Below are 27051 nucleotides of genomic sequence, written 5' to 3'. Positions count from 1 at the left end.
CGCCGGGTCGTGGTTTTCATTTTGGCTCGGAGATCGTTGGAGCTGATTGTCGGGTCAAACGGCTTTTTACACTCAATTAAAAACGTTAACTAAAGCAGCAGACTTTTTGTCAATTATTCACCGTGTTTAGATTTTCACCGGCTGCAAACACTCCATAGTTTTTCAGAGTTTTGGGAATAACCAAAACTTAACCTCAACCTTGGATATTTCCCAAGACAAAAGAAGTGGACAGAGTTCATTTAGTGTGAGAATGCAAACAAGAAACAAAAAAAACTACATAAAATTCAATTGTTCCTTTGAGCTGTAGCGTCAGTGCAGAAAACATTACAGCCGCGGAGCCGCCTTCATTAGGAGCAATGATGTTCTCGAACGCAGCTGCGTTCAAAAACAATAAAATCCCATTTCTTTTCTTCAGCTCGAGAAAAACAACCAGTCGACATGTCGCTCTGCAGAGTGCATCAAAAACATCGGGGTAAGATCGGAGTTAACAATGTTATTTCAAAGAAGCTAAAGGTGTAATCTATATTTTATTAGACAATCAAGTTAGTGAACTGGAGTTTTTGAACTTCGCTTTTAAGATTTTTGAAAAGTGAGATGCTGCTTTCTTTTGTGTACGTCCAGTTATTGACGAGACTAAAAAGTCCTTTTTACTGTTTGCATTTCAAAAAACTAGAAAGGCACAGTTGAGCTTTTACAATCGCCAAGGCCAAATTTAATCACACTGCAGCAAATGGCACGTATTCAGTCCCTTAATCCTTCTGGCAGTTTCTGAGTAATGCTGCAGACAAACAGACAAAAACACAACCTCACTGGCGGAGGTGAAAAAGATTAGTGAGCCTGTTCAGGTGGCGGCCATGATACTTTGGTTGAAGGTTCATCTTGGTCTCATCAATCCAATAAACTTTGTTCCAGAAACTCTTTATTGCAAACTCCAATCTGTCCTTCAGCTGATGCTTTGTGGTACAGACTCTTCCTTCCTGCTTCTTCAAACAACCCACTGTGATGTCACCAAGTGGTTAGCGAGCTGTCCTTTTGAAGCGTTGTTTTTTTTTTTTTTAAACAGAAGTAACCATATTTGGAGGAGTAGGGGTGGAGCCTGATTGGAGGTCGAGGGTACTGCACGAACTTCACCCAATGGAATGAACCAGCTGTCAATCACACAGTATCAATGCCCCCATTGCACACGGTGCTTTATCGACTAAAGAGTAGGAGTCATTTTCTCATTGACTTTTATGGAAAAACCAGTGGAGTCGCCCTCTGCTGACCGCTCGAGAGAATACAGGCTTCAGGCACTTTCGTGTTGTCTTCTCTGTGAATGTTTTGGGTTTTTTTCTTTCCTCACAATGTTTGACGTCTCTCACCACAAACTTTTCTCTTTGTTTTTCTGTAAATTCAAAAATGTTGCATCGTCCGTGCCCAGTGTTTGAATCTGATCGATTTTCTTTCTTCTCTCTTTTCTCAGAATGTCTCGTTTTCCTCCCTCTGTCCATGTCGGATTATTCTTCTTAACAACAAGCACAGGAGAGTCCCGAGGTAAAACCGAGAGTTGACATTCACACACTAAATGTTTTAACAGTCAGTCATTAAAAAAGGAAACTGCTGAAAACAACAAACACCCGTCTGTCACATGATGCAATATGTTTTGCTCGCTTGAGAAAAAGAGGTTGGTTCAAACACGAGGTGCATTTTAAAACACATCCATGCAAATACAAGGAAATTTAAAACAAAATAAAAATCCCTTCTCATCGTCTTTTCATCAGCAAACAAAGAAACTGCCCATCCTGTTCTGACTATGTGGTTTGTCTTCACTCTCGGATTCAGCACTCTGTCGCCATGGTTACAGTGATAAACATGGAGTTAAGTTGGTGGAGGAGAGAACAAACAACACATTATCATAAAGAAGGTATAACCAGTTAACAGCTGACGTACGGACGCCCTTATGTTTCTGTTCATGTTCAGTATTTTCAACAATTAGAAGTTCTATGAGTGTTTACACTTGATGATGTTATCATCCATGAAATGTTCACATGCTATCGTGCAGGACATTATATGACAGCAGATAATCACAGATGCTTTTTACAATTATTTTATTATAATGTCTTAAAAAACAAACCAAATGTCTCTGTATTTTATTAGCTCCACTGAAAGAAAACTAATGCAGCCTCATACAACAGGACTTGTGTTTCAATTATTCTGTCCTGAGGCTGGGTGATGAAACAATACCAATAATTGAGTGCAATATAATTTATATATATATATATATATGTATGAGGAGGATTCAAAACAGGAACCTTCTTATTGTGAGGAAACATTGCTAACCAGCGCAACACCTTGATAAAAATTCTATTGCAATAAATTATTGGTATTGTTTCATCATCCAGCCTCAGGACACAATAATTGAAACACAAGTCCTGTTGTATGAGGCTGCATTAGTTTTCTTTCAGTGGAGCTAATAAAATACAGACACATTTGGTTTGTTTTTAAGACATTATAATAAAATAATTGTAAAAAGCATCTGTGATTAGATGCTATGATATATATTACCTCAGATTTAAAAAGTGCTTTGCTCTCTATCAATTGTTTGTAATAAAGAAGAGTTTAAATCACCAACTTCCACTCACGAGCAAAAATCAGTGTTTAAAAGTAGAAAATGATCTTGATTTGAATTTTGGCCGTATCACCGACCCCCTATTTGTGTCAACTCCTTTTAAATCAGTGAGGGTGGACTTCCACCTCTCAGCCATGCATTTAAAAGAGCATCACAAACTGCAGCCTTTCAAACAATCATACAGTTGAACCAACATCTCCATAAAAAACATTTTAACAAGACTGCATTACTTTTTAACAAGCTGTACCTAATAAACTGGCCTCCGAGTGTATACTGCTTATGAATGCTAAACAAGGGGGGGCTAAAGTAAAAGGAAATTTAAAGTGTTGCACAGAAATTGAATTCAGACTCTCGTTACCTTTCCCCCCATTTATTCTATAAATATTAAAGAGCAGCAGAGGAACTGAGCGGTTGCATTAGACCGTGCTAATATATTGAAGCTGCTTACATTACACAGGTATCATTCTCTGTTACACACCACCCTCTAGTGTCACAGCCACACACTGCGGCCCCTGTGTGAACGTGACCGGGCAGAGGAGCGTTGAGAGGAGCAGGGGCCACCGCCATTAGTGTCATGTTGACTGAGTGAATGGCTGTTTGAGACACGGAGCCCAGTGTCGTCCGCCCTGTCTCCACCGCTCAGCTAATTAACAGCTCTGGCATGCCCTCTCTCACTTTCTTCTCCCCCGGCCTCGCTCTATTTCTCTTGGCCGGAGCTGGCAGGAGATGAAAATTCCCCATATTAATTAATCCGTTACATACAGGAACAGGGATGAAACGAGATATGTCCATGTGTGTGTATGTATGTGTGTGTGGGCGGGGCAGAGAGGAGTCCGCAGAGCTGTGGACGGCTGACAGGGAATAGCACACTACACCGGTCGAATTAATAAGCCTTCATAGAGAGCGTCTGTTTGAAATTTGATTTACAGGCAGCACTAACTTTCCTCGGGCACATCAAAAGAAGTACACAAGACCTCTTCACAGGCCGCGACCTTGGGATCCGACGGGGTCCATAAAGCATCGGCGGGACTGTGAACCCCAAACGAAATATATTCACCTTGGGCTTGATATTGATTATGGCGGAGATGAGCTGATTCGTTATGGATGTTACGGTCGTCCACTGAGTCTAAAAGGCTGCTTTATGCCTCATGTTTAATAAATGGCTGAACCTCAGCTTGATTACAAATCCATCCGAGCGCAGGAGTCAGCTTTAATCCAAGATTTGAAAATGAACACTAACTGCTGATGTGATGAACTGAAGTGCCCTGAAGTGTGGTTGGCACTGAGGCCTGGATTTATTACAGCTCCACATTTATTAAGAGCTAATTTAGGGATCATTAAAATTATGCTCAACATGAAAATCAAATCTTTGTCTTTGTCGTAGTCAGCAATTCTGACACAAAGTTGTTCCCACCAGGGATTGTGATCAATCCTTAAAGGTTTGTGGGTGTGAACCAAGAGTTTTTACGTTCCGCTCGTACTTGATTGGACAACTCATGCTTTGATTTACAATTTTGCCAATTTTAATATTTTATATCTGCCGTTTTATAGAAAAATATAATAATGATATGATAATAATTTGCTTTATTTATAAATAAAGTTACAGACGTAAAATATAGATTCTTTGTTATATATAATGTTTAAATAGTATTTATTGTATTTACAGTACAATGTTTGGATGTTGGCGTTCAGGCTCAAAGCGTTATTAGATTGTTGGTAAAATCTCCGCTTGGTTGTGTGAAGCCTTAAAAGTTAAAAGTAAAATCTTAAAATCAATATGAAAACAGAAAGCGAGGCCGGAATTAATGATGTGGTCAAGTTTTCTTAAAACCAGTAAGAATTCTACAGCATTAGCATTCTGGACCAAATGAAGGGGATGCATTATTATAATATACAGAAATGTACATGTGAAACAAACAAAGGCATGTGGTGCAACCCTGTGTAATTAAGTTAACCTTCGAAATTAACTTAATTGGAATAAACAGGACTGGGCAACATGAGAGAGAATCAATAAGCTGAGCGATCAATAAGCTACGAGGATTTGTGGACAAATCTGTAACTGTGCCTTCAGCATAACAATGAGACTTTAAATCATGTTCACTGAGGAGCTGACATGAGAGCAGCATCTACATGGAGAACATTAACGGACCCTGCATCTGTAAAACAAGATGCTCATATTTCTCAAAGTAAAAAAATTAAGTACTGCAGTAGCCCGAGTATTCTGATCAAGATAGTGAAGCCATGCTATAAGAACAGGGACAAATGTCATGATTGACACCTCAGACTGACTCGTGCTTGGTCAAGTGCATCTTCAAATCAAATCAGGAACTTTATTTCAATTCCAGCTCACATTTTCACTTTCAACTTGATTTAGTGTCACATCACTGACGTTAGAGGAAAAACTGCCATTTCTGTGACTTCAACATTTAAAAGCAAAACATCTCACTGAGCACTTTATTAAGCTCAAGCATTAATAAATTCTATCTGGCCCGAGGCTGCATAATGGAAAGGATTACAGTTTTATACAATTATAGTCTTCATGCACTTGATCCATTGAATTTGTCTCAAAGAGAAAGTCTCTCTCTTAAGTGCAAGGCAGACACACAACACTGACACTGAGGCTCCTGCTGCTAATACACTACTTCCTCCAGTTCTCTAATGCAATTCAGACGGAGCGTCTGCTTCAAAGAGAATAATGCTGAGATATGAAGTTACATCACGATGCTCAAAGAAACCACAGCAGATACTTGTCAGCTCTGAATTACCACAAACTAATGTAGAGGTGCAATCCAGAGCATCTACACTGTCTTTAAGTGTGTGTGTGTGTGTGTGTGTGTGTGTCAGTCCTATTCTCCTCCCACTGTCCACAGTCTATTTCTGTATATGAAGTGAGAAATGTATTCTGTGATGCTGATGAGCTGTTTGATCAATTATCAGAAACACTGAGGCAGAGTTGAGTTACAGAATCAACATCTCGTGTTTTATTGTTTATTCCCTGTTGGAGTCTTTGTTTGAACTGAAGAGGTTGAAACTGTGGGATTATTGAATTTATTATTATCGTATTATATTATTTCTTTTGTGTCAGAACAACGACCGGTGCAAACAGGTCAATGTCAACTGTCCCAGATAAACCCTGTTGGACTGGAGGAGTTTATACAGGCGATGGTCCAAAACCAAAGTATTTCAATTTCTTTTTTTCTTTCAGCTTCAAACAACAACCACATACTCTAGTTTACCCTCGCAAATCCTAATACACTCATTATACACGACCCAACCACAACAGACAAACTTAGTGACCAAGTCATTGTCATCGTATTCATCTTCTAGAGCCAGAACCAGAAGTCAGGAGTGAATAAATTCTCTCAAATTAGATGCTCACTTTGCTGCTGAATGTGAAAATAAGCAACATATTGTTAAATATTTTGAGCAGAACAACTTTATTATCACCTTGACAATGTTTTTGCTAGAGCTAGTTCTGCTGCCCCCGAGTGGCCAAAAGAGGATTTATGCTTTAGACTAGATACCAATGACTGTCTAAAAGATTGTTACTTCATTTAGACAACTAAATTACATAATCTTAATTGAAGTGGATTAGAAAGGAAGTGTACCTTCAAACACTTGATATAATTTCCTTACAAACCCACATGTACACAACATTTCACACTGGAAGTTATGATTTTCCCTCCAGAGCTGTTTAATAATTTGTGATGAGTGTGACCAGCACTTTATTTCCAGCACTTTAACTGAGTCAGGAGCTCTTACCCGCGTCAGCTCGGACTCGGAGACAGAGCGGTGTGGCGGGGAGCGGCGCTGGTACATGGGCGGGCTGACATCATGGTAGCTCGGGCTGTCGTCATCCAGCAGCACAGCCCCCGCGTCCACGGACTCCTCCTCTCCCTCCAGCTGTGACGTCACGTCCTCCGGGCACATCTGGTGGTCGATGCCATTCTGGCTCAGGTTGCAGTGAACAGCTGTGTAAGTAAAATGGCGAAAACATAAATAACTGGATGAGCAAAGGATAAGAGTACAAAAGTACATGCAAGTATTTTTCATGATAGTATGAATAAATCAGGGCTGAGTAAGTATACCTTTAATATGTTATATATATATATATATATATATATACATATATATATATATGTATATATATTACTTTAATTTTACATTTAAAAACTGGTAAATTAGGTTGTAGGTAATGTTTTGAAGTCGTATTTTACTGTAGAAATGATAAATATAAATGTTTGTCAGTACTTTGGCTTATATGATAATATGTTTAATGGTTTCACATATATATTTTTAAAGGATTGATTATTCATTCCAATTTATAATTACTGTACTGATGAAATTCTCCACTCTGGATGCTATACGGCTAGATTTTCACTAGATGGCAGCAAATACAGAGAAATGATTGCTGATTTCCCATTGAAGCTACGTCTGGATTCAAAACGACACAAATTCCAGGGAGAGTTTCATGTGGTTTTTCCAGATAATATAAAAAACTCAATATGTTTGTATTTGTCAAATGAAACCAGCAAATTATCGTTCAACTTTAAACTGTGTGATGAGAAATTAACTCATTTTGTTTGCAAAACCTTAGATAGACAGTGTCACCAAAGCTTGAATTTAACATTGTCAAAGAGCAAAAGTTATATTGCATGCTCTGTCAAAGAAAAAGGTGTGTGTGTGTGTGTGTGTGTGTGTGTGTGTGTGTGTGTGTGTGTGTGTGTTTTCTCCTCAAAGAATGTGCTGTCAGAGATATGTGAGAAATCTGTGAATTATGTATTCACACAACCATCAGAGTATTTTCTCACTTTTCTGGTATCAACAAATGATTTATTCACAAGCCAGATTCTGTATATGCAGTATGGAATCAGGACACAGCTCACGTCGATATCAGACATACAGCATCTCAAGTCCAGACTGTGCAAATGTCAACGACAGCAGCAGGTTACGTCTTATATCAGCCTGTTAAAATGGTTTTCTTCGAAAAGCTCAAACAACTTTTGAAAATGATGTTGTGACTTAAATCAGCTGAATCACATCATCTTGTACCTGTGTGTGATTATGTTTGGACGCTTTATACAAAATGTAATGTTGAGGAGACAAAAAGAGGAAAGATTCACATTTGCAGAAGAAAGCTTTGTGACTTCTTCTAAACTTTTCTCCTAGTACTGTGTCATTTCCTCCATTAGGGATTATTTTGAGGTTGGTTTTAGGTTTGAGGCTCTATTTCGGTCTCGTCAGGCAGTGATGCAGGCGACAGGCAGCAGCGAGTCGGGAGGCGTCGCTGATATCGGCCATTTGTCATCACGCATCATCCTGGAATCTGTCTACTCAAAAAACAAACACAGCCGCCTCGTTTCTGTGGAAAAGTGAGAAGAGGACTTTTTCCCATCACACCTGAAGGCTGTTTTGGTTTTTACTGCAGCTGCAGGATAAGTCTTGGAAATGCAGTTGAGAGAAGATCTGCACATCAACATATAAATCATGGATTGTAAATAAAGATGGACGATGCCTCTCCACTTCCTCCCACTATCCAGAAATCGAGTCGCAATGGATATGAGCTCAGAGTCTGTAGCGATCAGGGGGGTGGAGCCGCCGATACACGCGCTTGACCAATCGTGAGTCAGTCTCAGCTGTCAATCATGACCTGACCCAAGATGTTTGAAATCTTATTTAGGTCGGGTTCAGTCACGTTTCAGCTGGGCTGTGATTTTTCCTGTTGCACATCTGTAATCGAGGAAAACATCAGAAGATTGTGGCCCGAGCTGAACTGTATTGGACAAACATCAGTGTCCCATCTTTATAAACAGACTATGACATAAACAAGATCAAACATGGTCGACATAAATGATCAAAGTACTATACACAGTGAATTAAAGACGTTAGACGGCATGGTGTCTCAGGGAATTAATCAAATGTCTACTGTAAATAAATATTTGAATGTCCCCGATGTTCCTCGTGGAACAACCTCGTTCCAAATTGGCCGTGGTTTAAAAATATGTCAGCCATAAATTTGACAAACTGCAGACACAGGAAAGGAGCCAATTATGGGCTTATTCCAGGCCACTGTGTCTGAGTCATTACTACGAGTGTGACACGGTTCACAACAAAGTGAAACAGCAACAACAGGAAGAACCAACAAGGGTTCGCTTTGCACCCATGAACCTCGATATGATTCAGTGAACAGACACTGAATCACTCGTTCTTCTCAGACCTGCAAATGCTTCAGCCGTAATTTTAAAATCCACCTCTTTTCGCTGTCACTGGTTATTGTGGAGACACAGTGTTCGTAAAACTAAAGCTTCATCACAGCTTGTGCACTTTTCTTTAAAAGGTGAAATTACTTCGTGAAGGAAACATCAAACCCTAAAAGATCAAAAGTCAAAACAGCGTTTAGCAGAATAACAAGGTGACTGAGAGGTTTGACTGGAGACGTATCGCAGATCTGATCCCAAAGAGGCCGTGATGTGAACCACGGACAGAAAACACAAAGCCGACTTGAGATGCGTAGCACGAAGCATTGCTCGCTCTCACTGCCTCTTTATTCCTCTCTCCTCCCCTCCCAGGTCACTCCTTCCTCCTCCTCTTCGCTCCAACTCAATTCAGTGTGCGACCACTCTGGAGGAGAAATGAATTATGCATCTTCTGCTAAGAGCATTGAACAACGGTACAAACAGACTAAAGAGATAGAGGGATAGATGGATGAGGGGATGAGGGGAGGGTTTAGGGAAGTGCGCGGCACAGAGAGGAGGGACAGCTGTGAGGAGCGGTGGGTGAATGAGGGGCTTGGAGATGGAGAAGGGCTTTTTTTAAACGGCAACAGTTACTATAAATAGCACCATTACATTCATCCCTCTCTCCTCCCGGACATGCGCTGTGCAAGCATGGCGAGGGGGAGAGAGATATTTCCCCCCCTCTCAATGAGATTCAGTGGAATGGGGGGGGAAATGAATGGAGCACAGAAAGAGCAGCATCATCCCTGCATAGATAAACGCATCCGCATTATCCAGATGACTAATAAAGAATTGGATTCGTTTTTACATATTTCTGTCTCTTCTAATTACTGCAGGCGGTTTTAGATGAGAAGCCATTAAGAGCCAATCGAATTTGATAAATAGCAGCTGACAAGAACGTGTGTCCGTCTGGAGGAGCAGCTTAGTCAGGATACAGAGCTTCATCTGTTTGGTCTTTTATTATTCCAGAAAACTGATGAGTGCGGCTGCAGGAGAACAACATAAAGCTGAATTACGCCTATAACGTCTTGTTATCATAGACTTTTGTCTTCTTCATCAGGGCCCGATTCACAGTTACATACACTCACATCTGAAAACTGTCCAATCAACCTGAGTCTGATCCGATCTGTTGGCGTCACAGAAGCAGTTGGGGGTTAAGAGCCCTGCTCAAGAGAACCTATGTGAGTAACATGTGAAACTCAACTGAATCCATGACGTTGGTCAGAAACATGGAGACTGACTTTCTACTTTCGTACAAAACCTATTCAATCCACAGTTAGCCTGTGTCGCCGTTTTTCAACAAAAGTTCCTGGAACTTTAAGTCCAGGAACTTTTTTCAGGAAACTAAATGATTCAGACCGTCGCTGCCTGTGTTTGCACCATGATCTAAAGACCAGTGGAGAATCAGCCTGATGATATATAAACAATCTGCTCCATTCCAGTCCACCAGGGGGCTGTAATGCAGAAGACAATACAACAAGGATGACGCTATATAAAGACAGCAATCACCAAAGCTCCACGTAAAGTAAGGAAACAGATTTTATAAGGATTAACCAGCTGAAATAAAATGCGGGAGTACTCGACCAATCAGACATCTTCAGTGCTGCAAGCAAAAATATTTCCCTGTAACTTAAGATCCTGCAAAGGTTCCTGGGGAAAGTACCTGACGTAGGGACGCAGTTTATGTTGCACCACATCACTGACCATTGGTTAAACATAAATCAGATGAAATACTGAGGAAAGTATCAGGATGGAACAGGTTCACATTGAAGTCATTAACAGTTTAAAGTCTCATATGTTCACAATGGAATTTAAAGATCTATGCTTTTAATTCTCACTATCAGATCTGCACCCTTGTTGCAGATTAACATATCATTTACTTGATGGTAATAAAATGTGAGGATTCATTAAGTCAGAGGACTGAAAACTCAAAGTGGTATCAAAAGAAAGTAGGATAGAAAGAAAGTATCAGGGCTGACACGCCTTCCTGTTTCCTCATAAAAATGCATCCATGGCACAAACCCAGTCGGGGGCAATGAGAGAAGCTGAACACTGTTATTCTGTGTGAACTCTGCAGCCTGAGTCTTAGAGCGCAAGCTGGTTCAAAGTGAAACCATTAGTGGGTCCATAATCAAAAGTGAAGTTGGCTCTGTGTGGGCACTCAGGCTCGTAGTGATCTCCTTCTCTTTGGTTGACTCTCAAACTGGAGCAGAATGAATTGTTTGTGAGCACCATCGACTGTGTGACCCAGAAACAGAGCCTGGAGAAGCAGGGCTGGGTAGAACGTACCGACTCTGCACTGCAGCTAAGACGGGGCCTTTGCTTTTTCACCTTCTTCCAGGACATTTGGCAGAAAAGATGAGGTTAATCAGCATCCGCTGATAGTCACGAAAACGGGACATGAAAGACGTGGGCGCAGTCGTACCCGAAACCAAAGCAACTGTGCCAACAGACGCTCTCGGGAATTTGAAGAGGTGTTCTGGCACAGAAACTGGCAGGATGTTAGCATAATGACATTTCAGTCATGCACGCAGCTGTTACTCTTTATACATGTTAACGGTGGCTTAGAGCTGAATCACAAATCAGTCCCTGCCACATGGCCCGAGGGAAAAAAAACTTCAACTCTGAAAATAACCAAGTATTGTGCAGATTGGTGCATATTTTTCACAGTAACGTAGACTGTATATAAAGATGCAGTAGATATGTACACTTCATCCCACCATCCAGAAACGAAGCCAAAATATCCCAGATATACGAACGCTGCCATCTTGAGCTAAGAACGATACATTGGACTTTGCATATCAGCCAATACAGAGTACTGATTACATACCAGTGCATTTAAATAAACTAGTGCAGTGCCCGTTCTGAACATGTCTGTTTGTAATGAACTGTGTTAATTAAGCAAATCTATTATAATTCTGAAGTTTCTCCAGAACATCGTATATTAACGTATATTGCAGCCAGCCATCAGGGGGCGAACTAGACGCGTTGGCTTCACTTTTGGGGAGCTGTCAGGTCGTCCATCTTCATAAACAGTCTGTGGTTCACAGAGCTCCATCTTTGTGCACAACCCTGCATGAACACAGACAAACTGCAAAAGCCTAACACTGCATGTGTTGTTGATTCTCACCCAGTCTGCTCTGAGAAGGTGGCAAATCTAGCAAATCTGCATTGGAGGGGTGTCAAGTGACTCCATGCACTGCTCTCCAAATTAGAGCAAATGTGACAAGACTGAATATGTGAGGAGAGTGCAGTTGGACTCCTTCCCTGAGGACTGTGGAAAGAGTATCTCCATCAGACGGGGACAGAGGACACAGTCAGATCCTTACATGCTCAGGACTCATTAGAATACGTTTGAAGGGGAGACAGTGAGGGGAGCACATCGCCTCCAGTCCAGGATGTTTAGGACTGGAGACTGTAGGAGGAGCTTTCTGCTCAGTGTGATTAAATTCCTCAGACAGAGGAAAAGTGCACGTATGAATGATCTCCTCTCGTTTGTTCTTTTCCAAGCCCTGCAGTTTTTGAATCAAATGATTCATCTATTAAAGACAGCACTCACTGGATGTGACCATTAACCACAGATCCTTCACTTTATTAATAAGTGCGAACTCTCAATAGGAGCTAGGATTAGCCCCGGCTCGTCCGCAACACTTAAAGTATGCAGTGTGGTAGACATAATGGATGAAAGGATGGATCTCAATAGGTTTTTGTATTAATCAAGATCCGTGCTGAAAAGTGTCAAGTGCCAAGATCTGGGACGAAATGTGTGTTCATCTTGATAACTCATGCTTTAATTGGTCAGTTCCAAGTAGACGCAGATTTTTATTTGGATCTGCACTGGATCAGACACACTCTTTTTACATCATTATCCATGAATTATTTCCTTGGATATCTGTGAAAATGTCAAAAAACTGCCTGTCTTGCAGCATTAAAAAAAGAGATAAAAGAAAAAAATCGTGGATGTGCCCGCTTGACTGAATCTGAGCCAAAATCTATAGAGCTCTTTCTTGGCTCAAGTCCCATCCTTCCACCAAGTGTCATGGGAATCTGTTCAATAGTTTTTGCATAAGAACAAATCATTGATTTGCTGAGCAGACGCACGTCTTAGTAAGCATGATGTATTTGTTCATTATTGCTGTAAAGCTGATCCCTTTATTAACGTCACCTGAAGTTGACTTTAACAACTATATTGGCCAATGAGCAGCTCCACTAGAGCAATGAGAAGTTAATTGTTGGCGCTGAAGTTCACCTCAGCAAAAGTCTAAGTGGAGCTGCAAAAACAAAAGGACAGAATTGAACACGTGTCCTTCATTTAACAACAAGGTAATGTAATGACGTGTTGCACAGAAAGCTCACATACTCACACAGAATGGGTGTTGCAGTGTTGAGATGGATGAGAGCAAGGTTATGTAAGTCGACGAGGTAATTCCACCTCATGCTGCACATGGCGTGGGTGTTACGGTTTCCAAGCGTGAAATAAGTGGGACATTACTCCGCTAACTTGACGGATCTGTGAGTCATTATCAGACCTGCCGATTATGGCTTCGCCTGCAGCGTTTAAAATTCATGAGGCAGCTCCGCAATCTGATTTAAGAGGCTTGCAGGTGATCTCAGGTAACATTTACTGAACGTTTTAGCTGAGTTGACACGGTTCTCGTCCCTGGAAAAATGGATGAGTTTATTGCCACTACACGCTTCATTAGAGTTCAAACGGCTTCAAGTAGAACGCAAATTATTTGTGCTTTAGCCCATTTTCTGTCAATTTATGTGTTTTTTTCCAACCAACGCTACGATGTCTTGCATGCAGCTTAGCAGGTCACTGCAACAAGGGCTATGTCCCATCCTGTTGCATAAGCTTAGCCTGGTAATACTGATGTAGACGCCCACTGCTAACAAGACATGACATCTGGAGGAGTTCTTGTCAAGGTCCTTTTAGTCGTAGTGGCTCAGATGTATTCATTAATGCACACAATGTCCAACACGAGAATCTGAACTGACCCCAGAAACACAAGTGTAATTATTGGACGTGTTGAGTACATCATGGCAGCATAAAATTAGTGTCCGCTTAGAAAGCCTTTAAAGAGGCTACATTTCATTCTTCCTCGTGTGCAGTCATTACGTTTTATGTTCGTATGTGTGCTGCTGAGACGATGAGGGCTGACTGCACAGCGAATTCTCAAAGTGAAGTCGTGCACCGCGTTGGACGGCCAGCCTGAATCTCTGTGGGGCTCTTAATTCAGCCTGACATCCTATCAAAAGTTAACTGAGCTCAAACTTCACAGAATGCACCGCGCAACCCCCCGGCTCCAGCGTCTGGGATTGGTTGGTCCTGTGTCAAGCCGGCGTGGATGTGCTCAACTTTGAACATTTTTCTCAGCTGCGGAAAGGAGCACAAAAGGAGGATGAAATATAAAAAAGGCAAAGAGAAAAGCCAAGAGAGTGCGAAAAGATGAAAAAGTTGGAGAAAAAGACCGAACGTGAGAATAAGAAAGAAAAAGACAGAAATGACCCACTTTTACAGCACAAACACAGATGAGATAAATATAACTGCTGTTCACTTTGGCTGCAGAGAAGCGTCCCAGGCATTAGGTTTTTAACGTGCTCCGCTTCAAAGGCAGACAAGAAAAGGAAGACAAAAATAGAGCGCTTTATTTAGAGGAACGTCTATTAATATTTCATAAGAGGCACAAACTTTTCCTGTATTTGGCCACGGTAATGGAACTATTGAAGAGAGGAAAGGTTTGGGCATCATCCAGTAAATCTTTCACCTTTTTCCTGTTGTGAAGTTTGCAGAGTCAACACAGTCTATTATTAGGCACATTTAATGCAGTGTCATGATTAGAAAAAATACTCCTGCAAAAACGTGAATGTTCTCTGATGTGCTTATTAAGCAGATAAAATGCAGCTTCTTTGTCAAAGTCAACATAGTTTTTAATGCCACAGCAATGTGTGGCCTCTAAGTTAACTTACAGGACGATGATTGTGAATTTGGGTGTTGCAGATAAATAGTTTTTCTTAACCTTTAACTTTTTATGTTCCTGCAAAATATGTACGTGATCTCCACACAAATATCAATACACATACGCAAAGCCCCTTTCTTTAAATGTCATGCAACTCGGCTTCATCTTGCGTCTTCCTACAAATTTGCATTTGCAAAATGGGTCTGGAACCTCTCTGGGTCTGACCAGTTACAGGATGAATCTATGACGGTGAATAAATATGAGCTCGCTGATGGGTCTGGTTTCCAGGTTACAGCCTCAGAGGTCCAGCTTTCTCTGTCCAGTCTGCCTTTTACTTTTCTTTTTGGCCTCTCTGCCTCAACCTTTTTATTCTGGCTGTCTGTTCTGAAGCACTGACACAGCAAACCTTTGCTTTTATCGTCAATTTTTGAAAGTATCACAGATGCTGCGCTTGACAGATACAGTTTGGAGAAACCCTTATTCCAGACTTCAGCTCGGCTGCTTCAACACCATGTGCAGTGAAGAGGAGGACTTTTCTTAGTATTTTGGACTATTGTTATTATTATGACTCCACCTAGTAAAGGTTCATTTATGCTCAATGTTACATATATGGAAACAGATGTAGAGTATTCTGTCTGTAGTCATTTTGTCTGTATTTGTGCATGTCTTCTGAAAGCTTATGGACACCGATGAAACAGACACAATTGGGGGGCAGTGAAGCCAATATATCTTTAAGTTAGTACAAAACTAATATGGTGCAGCCGCTGTAACCTCTTTCTTAAGGTTTACAACTGTAGCCATGTTTATTGTTGTCAAACGCTCTCAATTGCACAATGGCCGCTAGTAGAAGTAATGCTGAGGATCTGTGCCATAAAGGATGAATGGGAGTTTGTGGCCAGTGATGGTGACATTATTTGAAATGGACGCATCTCTTTTCACACGTAAAGGCAGCATAATGATCAAATACTATAATACTCAGACATGAACGTTTCCCACTGGCCTCTCTTCACAGCTGTACAACCTTTAATACAGCAGCAAACGCAATGTCTGATAAATCCAATTTCAACCAAATTCCACCATAAAAGATGTCAATCAGTCAACTGAAGTCATCCACTCCACACGATGACAGCTTCCACTTGACACCAACTCCCTCCGTCTGTGCCCACTGCAACAGCCGGTGACACACAAACCGTCTCAGATCTGCAGCTTCAATCAGTCAGCAGAACGGAGCCCAGAGAATTTCACGGTCATCAGGGGCCTGAGCTGATGCACTGCCAAGTTTCTGCACTCAACACAACAGGGTTCCAAAATGTTGCAGAGTGTTCACAAAAAGCACAAAGGTCGACATTTGTGAGAGAGAAGAGCGGTGCACAAAAGACTGAAAGTGCTTTATAATGGCAGAAAGAGAGATGAATTACTGGAACGTTCAGCAATGCGTTCGTTTCTGTTCCTTTGGGTTTCATTCATCTGATGTTCGTACTTCATGAAGGTCGTTAAAGATACTGTGTACTGTAGGTTTTGTTCTGCCCCGTTAGTGACCAGGGACGATTTCCGCCAGGTTAATGTTGCAGTGCATTTACAAAAAACTTATAGAGAGGCCAGATGCTGCCGTGAAAGAGCGAAAACACAAAGATAACACAAAGCTGCACTCATTTGATCTTTGTGCTTCGCTCAACTGCATATTCATTGGATCGAATTTGGAAAATCAACAGCTTCCTCCTCTTTAATTACTGTGAAGATGGCGAATGTTGTATGTGAAGCATCACAAGGCTACAGACTGAAAAACAAAGTGTCTGCCTGGTGTTTCCACCAGAGAACCAGATTGTGCTGGTTTCACCTTCTCTCGGATGTGTTTCTCATGCTGACAGTAAGACACAGTGATGCAGGCAGAGCCAGCTGAAAGCACTCAGTCCAGACACAGATCCAATAGAATTGTAATGAGAAAACTCCCTGATGTTTGTCAGACAGATTGCAGTTGTCTGTGTATCAATCTTGCAAGAAAGTCTCTGCAACTCTGTGGATAAGAAAATAGATCCATCGATTAATGTTGACATGGCGTGAGGACAAGTCTCTGCACACAACTACTATTTTTATTTTCTGCTTAGCTTCTCATTCTAAATTCCAGGGAGCAGCACTTTATGTATAGTTCATCAAAGATGGCCGTAGGTCCACCCAGGGGAGGATTGCACAACACCACTCTCCTATGACATTTGCCACATCTTCGTCATCTTAATCCCCTCCCCGCTGAATAAGGTTCGGAAGATGCCCCCTCACCATAGCAGCTCCTGATTAACTGGACTAAGATGTAATCCCATTCCACCGACAGAAATAAACATGTTTATTCTCCTAACCCTATTTGCAGTGCCAGATTCCGGGGGACGGATGTGAAATGACTTTTCTGAATGGGTGCACAGGCAGGCAGAGCAGGGCAGGACGTAGCAAAGAGGCTTGATGCACAGAGGCAAGAATGGAGGAGTGAAACGGACAACCTTAGCCACAGGGGTAAACACTGCTGTGGTTGGACATGAAGTCCAGTTCTTGTCTCTTTTTCTAAATCTACATGTATATGCACATAGTACATGCTTCTGTCGCGTTTGTTTGTGCCTGTATGAAGCCACAAGGCCATGTCAGCTTTTTATAGCCCTCTTACACTGACATGAAAAGAACATAAAGCTTCATGCAAACTTTATGTTGCTTTCAGACTCAAAGTAACACAACATGCTGGTGGTCGGGTAGTCAGTGTGCATCAGATGTAACTATAACACGATTGGTTCGATTCCACTGGGACTTGTGTTGCATGTCATACCCTTCTCTCAGAAAAAAAGATTTTCTCATCTCAATCATGACCTTCAGGATTCCCAGAGGGATTTCTATCATCCACCTGCTGACTCCGACACCTCCAGCATCCAGACTCCAGGGGATCCTCTCTTCTGTCTTCACAGAGGTTAAAGCAGAAAAAAAAAGAAGATGCTTCTCATCATCGCCGTCTATAGTCATCAAGATTTCCCTCTGTGACCGCTTCAATAAATCTCGTCACACACTTCCCACTATTCTCTCTAGCTTTTGTTCCTAAACATAACCAAACTGTGACCATTCGGCAACCTCAACTGCGTGTCCATTATTGTTACCATGACAACAATGGTCCGCTAGACCTGCCCCTAGTTCATTTGTATGCGAGGGACATGCAACCTACGTGGTGATTTAGGAATGGACGACTTGTTGTTTGGCACCTCAGCTGTGCCACGGTGGTCTCATTGTTTGACACAATGCTAAAACAGCCTTAAAGGGCAAGAATACTTTTATCAGACAGCAAGTAAGAAGGTTTCCTAGAAGAGACTGTCTGTACCCATTTTTAAACAAAATCTCCCCACCTCTCTGTGAAGGCCATCTTTTCATCACAATCATCATGTAACCACATATGACCCTATTCTTCTGAGGTATAATTCAGCCCTCAGTAAATATGATTAGTACTAAACGAAATGTATCACCATTAAACCTACCACTCATCTGTATCAGCTGTTATGAGTTCTTGTTGTCTCCGACTGAGCCGAGGACACGAGACATCAGGAGGAGGGCTACTACAGTGATTTGAATCTGTATTTGCATTTGAGATTATTTGGGTTATTTGTCAGTGCATATGAACTAATGTTGATGTGCATTCATGTGTGAAGGCCTCGGTTAAATCCACAAATCCACAATAACTGATGATGCAATGAATCACAAAGAGGGTATGTGTTGAACTTACTCATGATGCAACTCTCCTAAAGACTCTTGTCTTCTTGCAGGTAGAAGAGTTGTGTCAGGGGAAAAACTTGCTGGCATCAACACAACCCGTCTTATCCACCAAGCTTTTAATTTCAAGCTACACTTGCAAATGGTGTTCAAAACAATGCATGCAGGGAGAAACAATGCTCCTTAAAAGATTATGTTGTAGAATTTGACAGCAGCTTAAATAAAATTTCACACCCACTATAGACCCTGATTAGAATTTGCTCAAACTATTAGCCGGCTTTATGTGATCGCGTGTGCAGAGCTTTGCAGGAATCTGTGCAGTTTGTTGTTGTGGCACATTAACTTCATTAAGTCAGAGCGTCTTCCAAAGAGAAGCTCATACAGAGAGAAACACTATAATCTGGTGGGTTTTCAAAAAGCTAATCGTCTTCTCATGTGTTATAAATGTTTAAATAGCTGACCTATATTCTCCGTCTTCGAGGGGTTTGTGGAGCACTGGAACAGAAACACAGAAACCGTGACACGGCGGAGTTGTGATTTCTCTCAAACGTTGCATCTTAAATTGAAAGAGAATGTGCTGCTTTGTCCTGTCCATGGGGACAGTTTTGTTTGTAGCACGGAGATTAAAACAAAACCAGTTTTAATTAGATCCGATCTAAAAAAAACAAACAGGGCTTTTTAGCCGAATGTGGCAATTTTAGAGATGGAGGATCAGAGAGCTCCGTCCTTCTGGAGCATTTTCTCCAATAAGAGAGAATCATCATGGAGGTAAGAGAAGGGAAAAACAACAATGAGCAGATGCTTCAGAAAGATTAAATAAACGTACAGTAGTGGAGTAGATAATACAATATGTCCCTCAGGATTGTGGTAAAGTATCTTGAATAAATACTCGCTAACCTCTATCATTGTCGTCTTTGAGGATAAAGGTATTTCAAAGTATTATATTGCAACCACAGTGCAGTACAGGGCTGAATACAATGTTTTGGCTGTTCAAGCAAAATCCGATCCGACCTTGGGTGTTTAGTTTTCTCCCCAAAATTCCGACAGACGTATTAGTTGTTGCAGCTTCAGTGGATGTGACTCAGAATTCATCTCTCTCAGTGACACAAGTCAGTGAATCACAATTTCAGGCAAAGAGTTTTCCCATTGATGCTCGAGCTGCTCAAGTCACAAATCCGACTGATGCTGGGTTTTAAGCTGTAGCTGCTCTCAGACATGCACTGAAGTCTTGATACTTTCTGAAGTGGCTGCATGGAAGGAGGCAAATGTTCGACTCAGATGCTCCGGACCCCCCCGTCTCAGGTAAAATACAATACATGTACAAGATGCTGACGAAGATGTCAACTTAGAAAGACAATGAGATTCAAGAGCTTTTGACGATAAAGGCAGTGTCGACAAAAAACTGATGATGTCTGCATCAGAATTTACGTCACGTCCTGTCTCCTGCTGCTCTACCCAGCTGCCACCCTTCACCTGAATGTCCCAGACATTTTCCTGTGGTTGTGAACGTGTCTGACCCGAACAATCTCCTGCGGTATTCCTCATACGAGAGACACAAACTACAAAATGTCTGGAACTAAGTATCCCGGCATTTTCCAGAGTTCGTGTCTGAAACGGCTTTGGTGTACACATGGATGTATGCAGCAATGACAAACGACATGAAACATCCTTCAAAACTTGTATTCCACCTCTCAGATAATTGGGATCTTACAGCAAGAGATTCGAGAGGTGAGGATTCTTTAAGGTAAATGAATCCAAGTGAAACTGAGAGATACCGATGAGAAAATGAACTTTTGGAATTGCGCTGGTTTTATTCATCCGAGTCAGCCTGGATAAAATCAGTGTGGGAAAAAGAGGAAGAAACGGATAAAACAGATAAAGTATTCAGCTCTGGAACAAAGTGAGCATCTGCAGGCAGCTCCGCCGCCCGCCACCTTCTATGCGGCTTTGAAAGATGGATCCCAGGAGACCGTGCGTGAATGAAACTCGGGGAGATGCTGGAGGGTTGGCATAGTTATGGCTGCTGCTGGGCTTGTTGATACGCCGTTAAAACATGGCAGGCCTATTTCAAGCTCTGACACATGAGGTAATATCTCCACACCTGTAGGTCGGCTGTCAGCACCACTAAAGGATCTGCAGCACCAGAGCCAGAAAGGTGCAACTTGCAAGAGATTTCTTGATACTGTTGAGCAGGTGTTGCTAAAGTGGGAGGTTGGACGTCTCGAGGGGAGCTTGGGGCTTTCAGGTGGTCCGCAAGTGAATTAAGAGAAAAAAACTACTGCTGTGATTAAAGATGTCAACTTTTGAACAGTTCCAATGTTGTGAGGCTGATTACAGGAATGTATTCTGCAGATTGTCACGCATCTATTTTGGATCTTTGACGTGGGAAAACATGAGAAGTATGCGGCAGAACAACATTTACAGCTCTGCATGCAGATCAGCCTTTAACCGTATCAGCGCACGTTTGACTGGCAAAACACAAAATCCACACAAAGGACCACACAGAACGAACAGGAGAGACAGGTTCAGGTCAAACAACACAACATGTGGACATTGTGCATTGAAATGAGCCAAGTCAGAGATTAATGATCTGGGTGAGGAATGCAGTTGTACCACTGTCTCATACCAACCGCACCTGCATGGGTAAACGGACAGGAAACACACTGTGGACTGGAAAAGCATTTTTATTTTCCAACCCCACGACAAACCTACCTCTCATTGGGTTCTGGATCCACAAGATGCCCCCGATCAGGTGAGGGGACTGGCCGAGCATCCCTGGTCGCTTTTATCTCACCTCTAATGTGAGTAAAGTAACAGCTTAGTGCCAATCACAGAGAGACTTGTCCCCTGATCCACATGTCACACACCACCTGATGCCAGATGAGCACAGCCTGGGTGAAAAACACTGTTGCACCACAGCACGGAGCAGCTCTGTGGTTCTTATATCCAGAGGACGATAGGAGGAAAGAGAACAAGCTGCAGCTGGTGCACCAACACCGGGGATATTCACGCACAAAAAGACCGGGACGCTCCTCGGGGTTTGCAGACCTGTTACCCGGAGCAGGCGGCGCGCACACACACACACACACGCGTGGATCCACACGGAGGCTGCGCGTAATGGTCATGCATCAGCAGAGATCAGCAGCGGTTCAATGGAGGAGTGATAACAGAGGATGACCAGGACAGTGAGGCTGATGCAGACACAACACAGGCTGCGACCGACTGTCACGTTTGACCCAACACAACAAACACACAGACACACACACAGCTCCAGTCCTCGTAACATCTTTGCGTTAGGGAGAAATGAAAAGCGCAAATGTCCTGATGGCTGACGCGTCTTACCTTCAACAGCCATCGCGCTCCTCCGCAGATCTGTGCATCACTGGTGAAATGTAAAACTCGTCGCTCCCCCCGCTCATGGTACCTTGTTTGGCGTGTTCTCATCACTTTGCTGCGGGCGAGCCGGAGCTCACAGCTGCTGCCGCCGCCCCCCAGAGGATGCTGGGAAGTGTAGTGCCGCGCGCTCCATGGGTGGTGGTCTTTGAAGTCCGCGACAGCCACTTTCTGGCGCCAAATGAGACTCGGAGCCTCCTGAGGCGATGTTTGTGTTTCCTCTCTGGACCCACTCACAACCTTCATTTCTCAGGTTGGATGAAGGAACAAGTTGTCTCCGTGTCGCGCTGAACTGTATCGCACGTCTTTGTCGGATGTCAGATCCATTCACATTCATTTACATCTGTACGCGGAAGAAATAAGACAACAACCCCCGAAAGTAAAGTCCGGAAACAAGTCTGATTGAGTCAAAAACTCAAGTATAAGTATGAATAATTGTGATTAAACACAGGTTTATGTGACTATTTCCTGAACTGGCCCATTGACTTTGCTGGTGACCCCCCCCCCCCAGTTACCTGTTACCTGGTAACTTATCATGGTGATTAGAGTAAAGTAATTACATGAGGCCAGCACATAAACCTATTTAAACCCTCAAACTGTACATATTAAATTTGGTTCCCCTCTGATTCCCATCTTTATGCTAGGCTAAGCTAATTATTAGCTAGCTATTTGGCATCGCTTGACAAGAAAGCAAATAAGTATCTTGCCCATTAACTATGTCTAAACTCTGTGTTTACCCAAGAGAACAGGTACAGACACCAAAAGTACCTTCACCAGATAATAATCTGGACATGGTTAGAAAACAGCCATTGTGTGACCTCAGTAGAACTGGTTTGATTATATTTACAGGCATTGTTTGTTATTCTCCACCATGCAACACACGGCTTCCACACTGTATTTTTGTGACATGCATAATTTATTTGTGCATTTGAATTGGGCTCTAAAAATTCCCCCACATCCACTGATTCAGTTTTGTGGAACGTTATTTTTTGCTCTCAACTCCTGAGAGCAGTGATAAACAGAAGCTTATACTTTGACAGTGAGTGTGTCTAAATGTGCCGACCATAATTACCAGGTCTTTGAACTGCCAGCGATAGAAAAGACTGTAAATCCTCTTTGTTAAGCTAATTAAACAGAACAATTCCAACATGACACACCTACTGTCTTACAGTAGCTTATGCAGTGTGTCATCTGTTATCCAAGATGCTAATTGAGCATGCAACATCTTCTCCTGTAGGCAGAGGTTGTTTATTCTGTTTTGTTATTACCTGTCTTTGTATGATGTTGTAGATCGAGCGTAGATACAAATCCACCAACTTGTTGTTGTTACAGTGAATCTACAAATTCAACCAGTGTCTCTCTGTCTTTCTGTGTGTATCTGAAACCTAACAAACCCTTCATCTTATCAGCTTCACACTGGAGACAGCTATTGTAAATTACCTGAGGAAGTGCAGTGCCGAGTTCGGTCCAATTCAGACATGCGATTCGTTTAATGTTAACAAAAATATAAATATTCTATATTTTAAAAAAACACGTACCAGTGCTCTGTAGCAGTCAGTGGGGGCGGGGTGGTGTGTCTTCTATGTCTTTGGATGAACTACACCAGAGGTCATCAAGCAGCCATTTTCATTTTGTGGAAAATTCCATTGCAGATAAACCAGGTAGGATAAATGCAAAGTTTTCAAACTTCACTCTGCACCAAAGGCAGTTTATAAAAAGCTCTGCGCACAAGGTTCACCTCACAAACATTAAAAAAGTGACGGTATAATATAGAACTATTTGAGGAGGATTCACTGATGACAGGGCATAATTCTGAAGACTGCAGAGCATTAACACAGGCTAAGTAAATCATTCCAAACAGACAGGTTTACAACCACCACTGCACTCGCAAGTTAAAATGGAATTGGATACAAGGGTGAAGCTGCGGGTCCCTTCAGGCTGCAGTATCTCCATAGGACAGGTAGTATAGTTACTGCAAGTAGGAATCAGAATCTGTGCACCCCATACATCTGCCTCATGTGTCACTGTATTCAAGCGTCATTACTGATGGATGAAGATGATAATGTACATGAGGAAGTCTGCCTCTCTTTCAGCACATTTCTTGCGTGGTTACATGTGTCGGCTCATGTAGGCGTCACGGTTGACATGTCAGAGGGTTTTTCTGTCTTCCTGCTCTCCCCTGTTTGTAAAGATCTGCTCAGCCTGAGAGTCTTTGTGTGAGTAGATAACATACAGTAAATACAGGTGCATGCGTGTGTGTGGTTGGTCATTGTCTTTCTGAAAAGGAATAAAATCATGAGTTGCAGCACATAGACATTGATTTGTCAAGAAAATTCTAAACAATATCAGAAAAGAAAGTACTTTTTTTCCTAGTTTGCCCTTTACATTAATTATAACAGCCTCAGTCTAACAGGCTATGAGATTTAAAAGTGCTGCGCTCTGCTCTGTTCCTCTGCATTGTGCCTGCTACAGTCTAATGAATGCTGAGCTGAGGGAATTCAGGCGATGAAACCCAATCCGTGTCTGAATTACTGCGCCACAGTAAACTGCAAAGCCGCTGGTTGTTTGGCGTATTAACACGTACTTAAATATCTCATTAACACGAGCCGTACAGAAAGTGCAAAAGAGACACGTATGAGAATCTGCACCCTGACCTGAATGGAATCACAAGAAGCCAAGAAACCAGGACTTCATCTCTCCAGAGCTCGTTAATCAAAACTTCAAAGTCTCTGCAGATTTCTCGAAACACGCCAAGGACAGCTCACACACCCAATCTTCAAGTATCTACAAAAAAAGCAGTAAAAAATAATCCACTCATCCACCAAGCTTTGTTGTGTCTGTATCCCTGTGACATTGTTCTGCAGGTGTCCACTGAGCAGAACTACTACTCTTAATCCTCCTCCGCCTCTGTCTGATAATTACTGCAAATTAGCTGTAAGAGGATTTCCAGCACAACTCTGACCCAAGTGTTAACATCACACCAGCAGGGTAATGATCACCCCATCATCCTGGCCTTGCCACAGCATCTCCCCTTCGAACGCCACCTTCCCGTGTTTCCTGGCTCTCATCAGGATCCCCACCACCTTGTCAGAGATCCTCACGTATCTGTCAAACAGCTCTCCGAACGTGATGCGTGTCTTTCCATCCGGGTCCGGGTCGGCCATCGTCCTGATCACGTAACACATGTCAGCGATCTCCCGGTGAATGTGCTGCTCGGCTCGTTTGGCTCGCTCCGCTGTTTTGGTTCCTTCCTTGGGGCGTCCGTAACCCTCCTCGCCCCTCTGGAGGCGGAGAGACATGGAGTAATCGTGGTCAAAGTACTCGCTGAAGGGGTTTAGTCTCTGGTTAACTGTGTGCTCTGAGGCCCAGTTCTGCCAGCGGCTCTTGAGGTTTCCCACAGCGCTGTATTTCTTGGAGAGAGCATTGATCTTGTTGGCGTCTTCAGCTTCATTTTTGTACCTGGAAGGGATGTTGGATTACAAATGAATACAATAACACAACTGGAGCAAGGAGCAAGAGAGGTTAGGACATATACCATTAAGGGAGTAGACACTAATGCATCTGACCTATAAGAATTCACTAGATGGAAGTAAGCCTTTCACTACTCACGTTGGGACTGCAGGCCTTTTAATCTTCACCACTGAGTCTTCATCACCGTCTTTTTGCTCTGATTCTTTCAAAATGTTTTCCGTGTGTGTTTGAGCATCATCTACTTCCACTCTCTCCTTCTCTTCCTCAGGATGTCCACTCTCCTCTCCGTCTAATCTACCGGTCTGTGACTTTCCTGCTCTTGCTCCTTCTTTTCCGAACTTCTGCTGTTTCTCCACCTTCTTCCAGCTTTTGGTCAGTGATGACACCATGTTGGAGCACTTCCTGCGGAGCGTGGGTGAGCTTTTCTTTGTCAGCAGCCTGTCGATCTCCTCGGCCGACGGCAGAGCCTCTTTCTTGATCTTCTCGGTCAGGAGCCCGACGCCCGCACTTTTCTCCAGAACGCTGCTGGTCACCGTCTTCACCACCTGCTTCGTCTTGATTGCAGAAGAAACCGGTGGATCCTCGATCTTCTTTTGAGGAGCTGATGTCTTTTGAGCCTCTCCAGAAGTAGATTCAATCACTTGAGACTCCTCCGTCAACTGTATTTGAGCAGCAGGAGGTTTCTTGGGGACCCACGTCTTTCTGGGTTCCTCAGTTGGTCCCCCCAGTGTGGACGGAGCCCAACCACTGGGTTCACTCGCTTGCTTTTCCTCATTGTCCGTCACCCACTGCTGCCAGCTGCTCGTCAGGCTGCACACCAAGCTAATGGTGCGGAGCTTCTTGATGTTCTTGTTGGGTTTCCTCTGCGACGCTTGACTGCTCTGTTTGTCCGACATATTCATCTGTATTAACGTGTCAGGTGAGGCAGAATAATTGCCTCTAAGTGAGCCGTCAGATTTGCTACAGTAAATTCATCTCCTCTCCGCTATAACTTTTCTCCCTCAGCTGCTTTCTGCCCTCACGCTTGCAGCCACAGCTCTAAAGTGGGGAAAGCAAACCCTAACTCGACGATGGAAAGTATTTGAGTCATCTCAGGCTACGGACCCGATCATCTTTCCCTGACACTGGTCACCCCAACGCACTCATGTTTCATCATAGACTGTAGAGCTTGTTACTGGAGGTAAAAGAACAGTTGACTCTAAGATCCGCAGTTGCACAAATACATGCAGAGACCATCAAAGACATACCATTTGATATATCCCTTATATAAATTAATTAAGGTTATTGATAGATTTGATGACCTCGTGCACTGGGACAATTAAATAAACGTGCTCACATACCTTTCATGGCAATGTCCCTCCCAGTGGTGGACAATGTAAGAAAATACAATAGTTAACTATAAATAAAACATTTAATAGTATGTTCTTCCTCTTCCGATCATCCCTCATGTAACATGGTGAACCATCAAGTCCAAACCTGAAGTGGAAAACCCAATTCAGAATCTGCTGGTGTGTGTGTGCAGAGTGTCAAACTTAACAAAGCTTGAAGGAGCCACAGAGGGTAACTCCACACTTAATCCCAGGTGAGAAAAGAACCAGGGAACTTCTGACCAGCAGAGAATGTGAAACCTGGAGGAGACGAGGATCTCATC

At 42.6% G+C, this 27051-nt stretch overlaps 2 protein-coding genes across 5 annotated transcripts in view; both read right to left on the bottom strand.

Moving 5' to 3' along the window:
* Positions 1-22065, bottom strand: part of samd12 (sterile alpha motif domain containing 12) — an 84536-nt gene extending 62471 nt beyond the window's left edge. Inside the window, exons 1-2 of one of the 4 annotated variants that reach the window (XM_020103762.2) lie at positions 21879-22065; positions 6371-6579 (exon numbers count right to left, since the gene is read on the bottom strand). In XM_020103762.2, the coding sequence (XP_019959321.1) occupies positions 6371-6579; positions 21879-21891 (222 nt within the window). In that variant the 5' untranslated portion in view covers positions 21892-22065. Of the gene's footprint in view, positions 1-6370; positions 6580-21248; positions 21743-21878 lie in introns of those variants that run through there. The other 3 variants (XM_020103760.2, XM_020103767.2, XM_020103764.2) reach the window with 3 other exon arrangements.
* Positions 22066-23621: 1556 nt separating this feature from the next.
* Positions 23622-26520, bottom strand: abrab (actin binding Rho activating protein b). The gene is made up of 2 exons (XM_020103755.2): positions 25539-26520; positions 23622-25388 (listed from the first exon to the last, which is right to left on the bottom strand). The coding sequence occupies exons 1-2, from the start codon at positions 26300-26302 to the stop codon at positions 24905-24907; spliced, it is 1248 nt and encodes a 415-aa protein (XP_019959314.2). The 5' UTR covers positions 26303-26520; the 3' UTR covers positions 23622-24904.
* Between the last annotated feature and the right edge of the window lie 531 nt (positions 26521-27051).

Source organism: Paralichthys olivaceus, chromosome 20, assembly GCF_024713975.1.
Source record: "Paralichthys olivaceus isolate ysfri-2021 chromosome 20, ASM2471397v2, whole genome shotgun sequence".
Taxonomy (NCBI): Eukaryota; Metazoa; Chordata; class Actinopteri; order Pleuronectiformes; family Paralichthyidae; genus Paralichthys; species Paralichthys olivaceus.
Note: the sequence above shows the minus strand (reverse complement) of the source record. Positions and strands in the feature narration are given on the sequence as shown.

Coding starts and splice junctions, on each gene's coding strand:
- abrab (XM_020103755.2), bottom strand. CDS start 26,302: ATGAATATGTCGGACAAACAGAGCAGTCAAGCGTCGCAGAGGAAACCC. Junction 25,389..25,538: donor AAAAGGCCTGCAGTCCCAAC/GTGAGTAGTGAA, acceptor CATCCCTTCCAG/GTACAAAAATGAAGCTGAAG.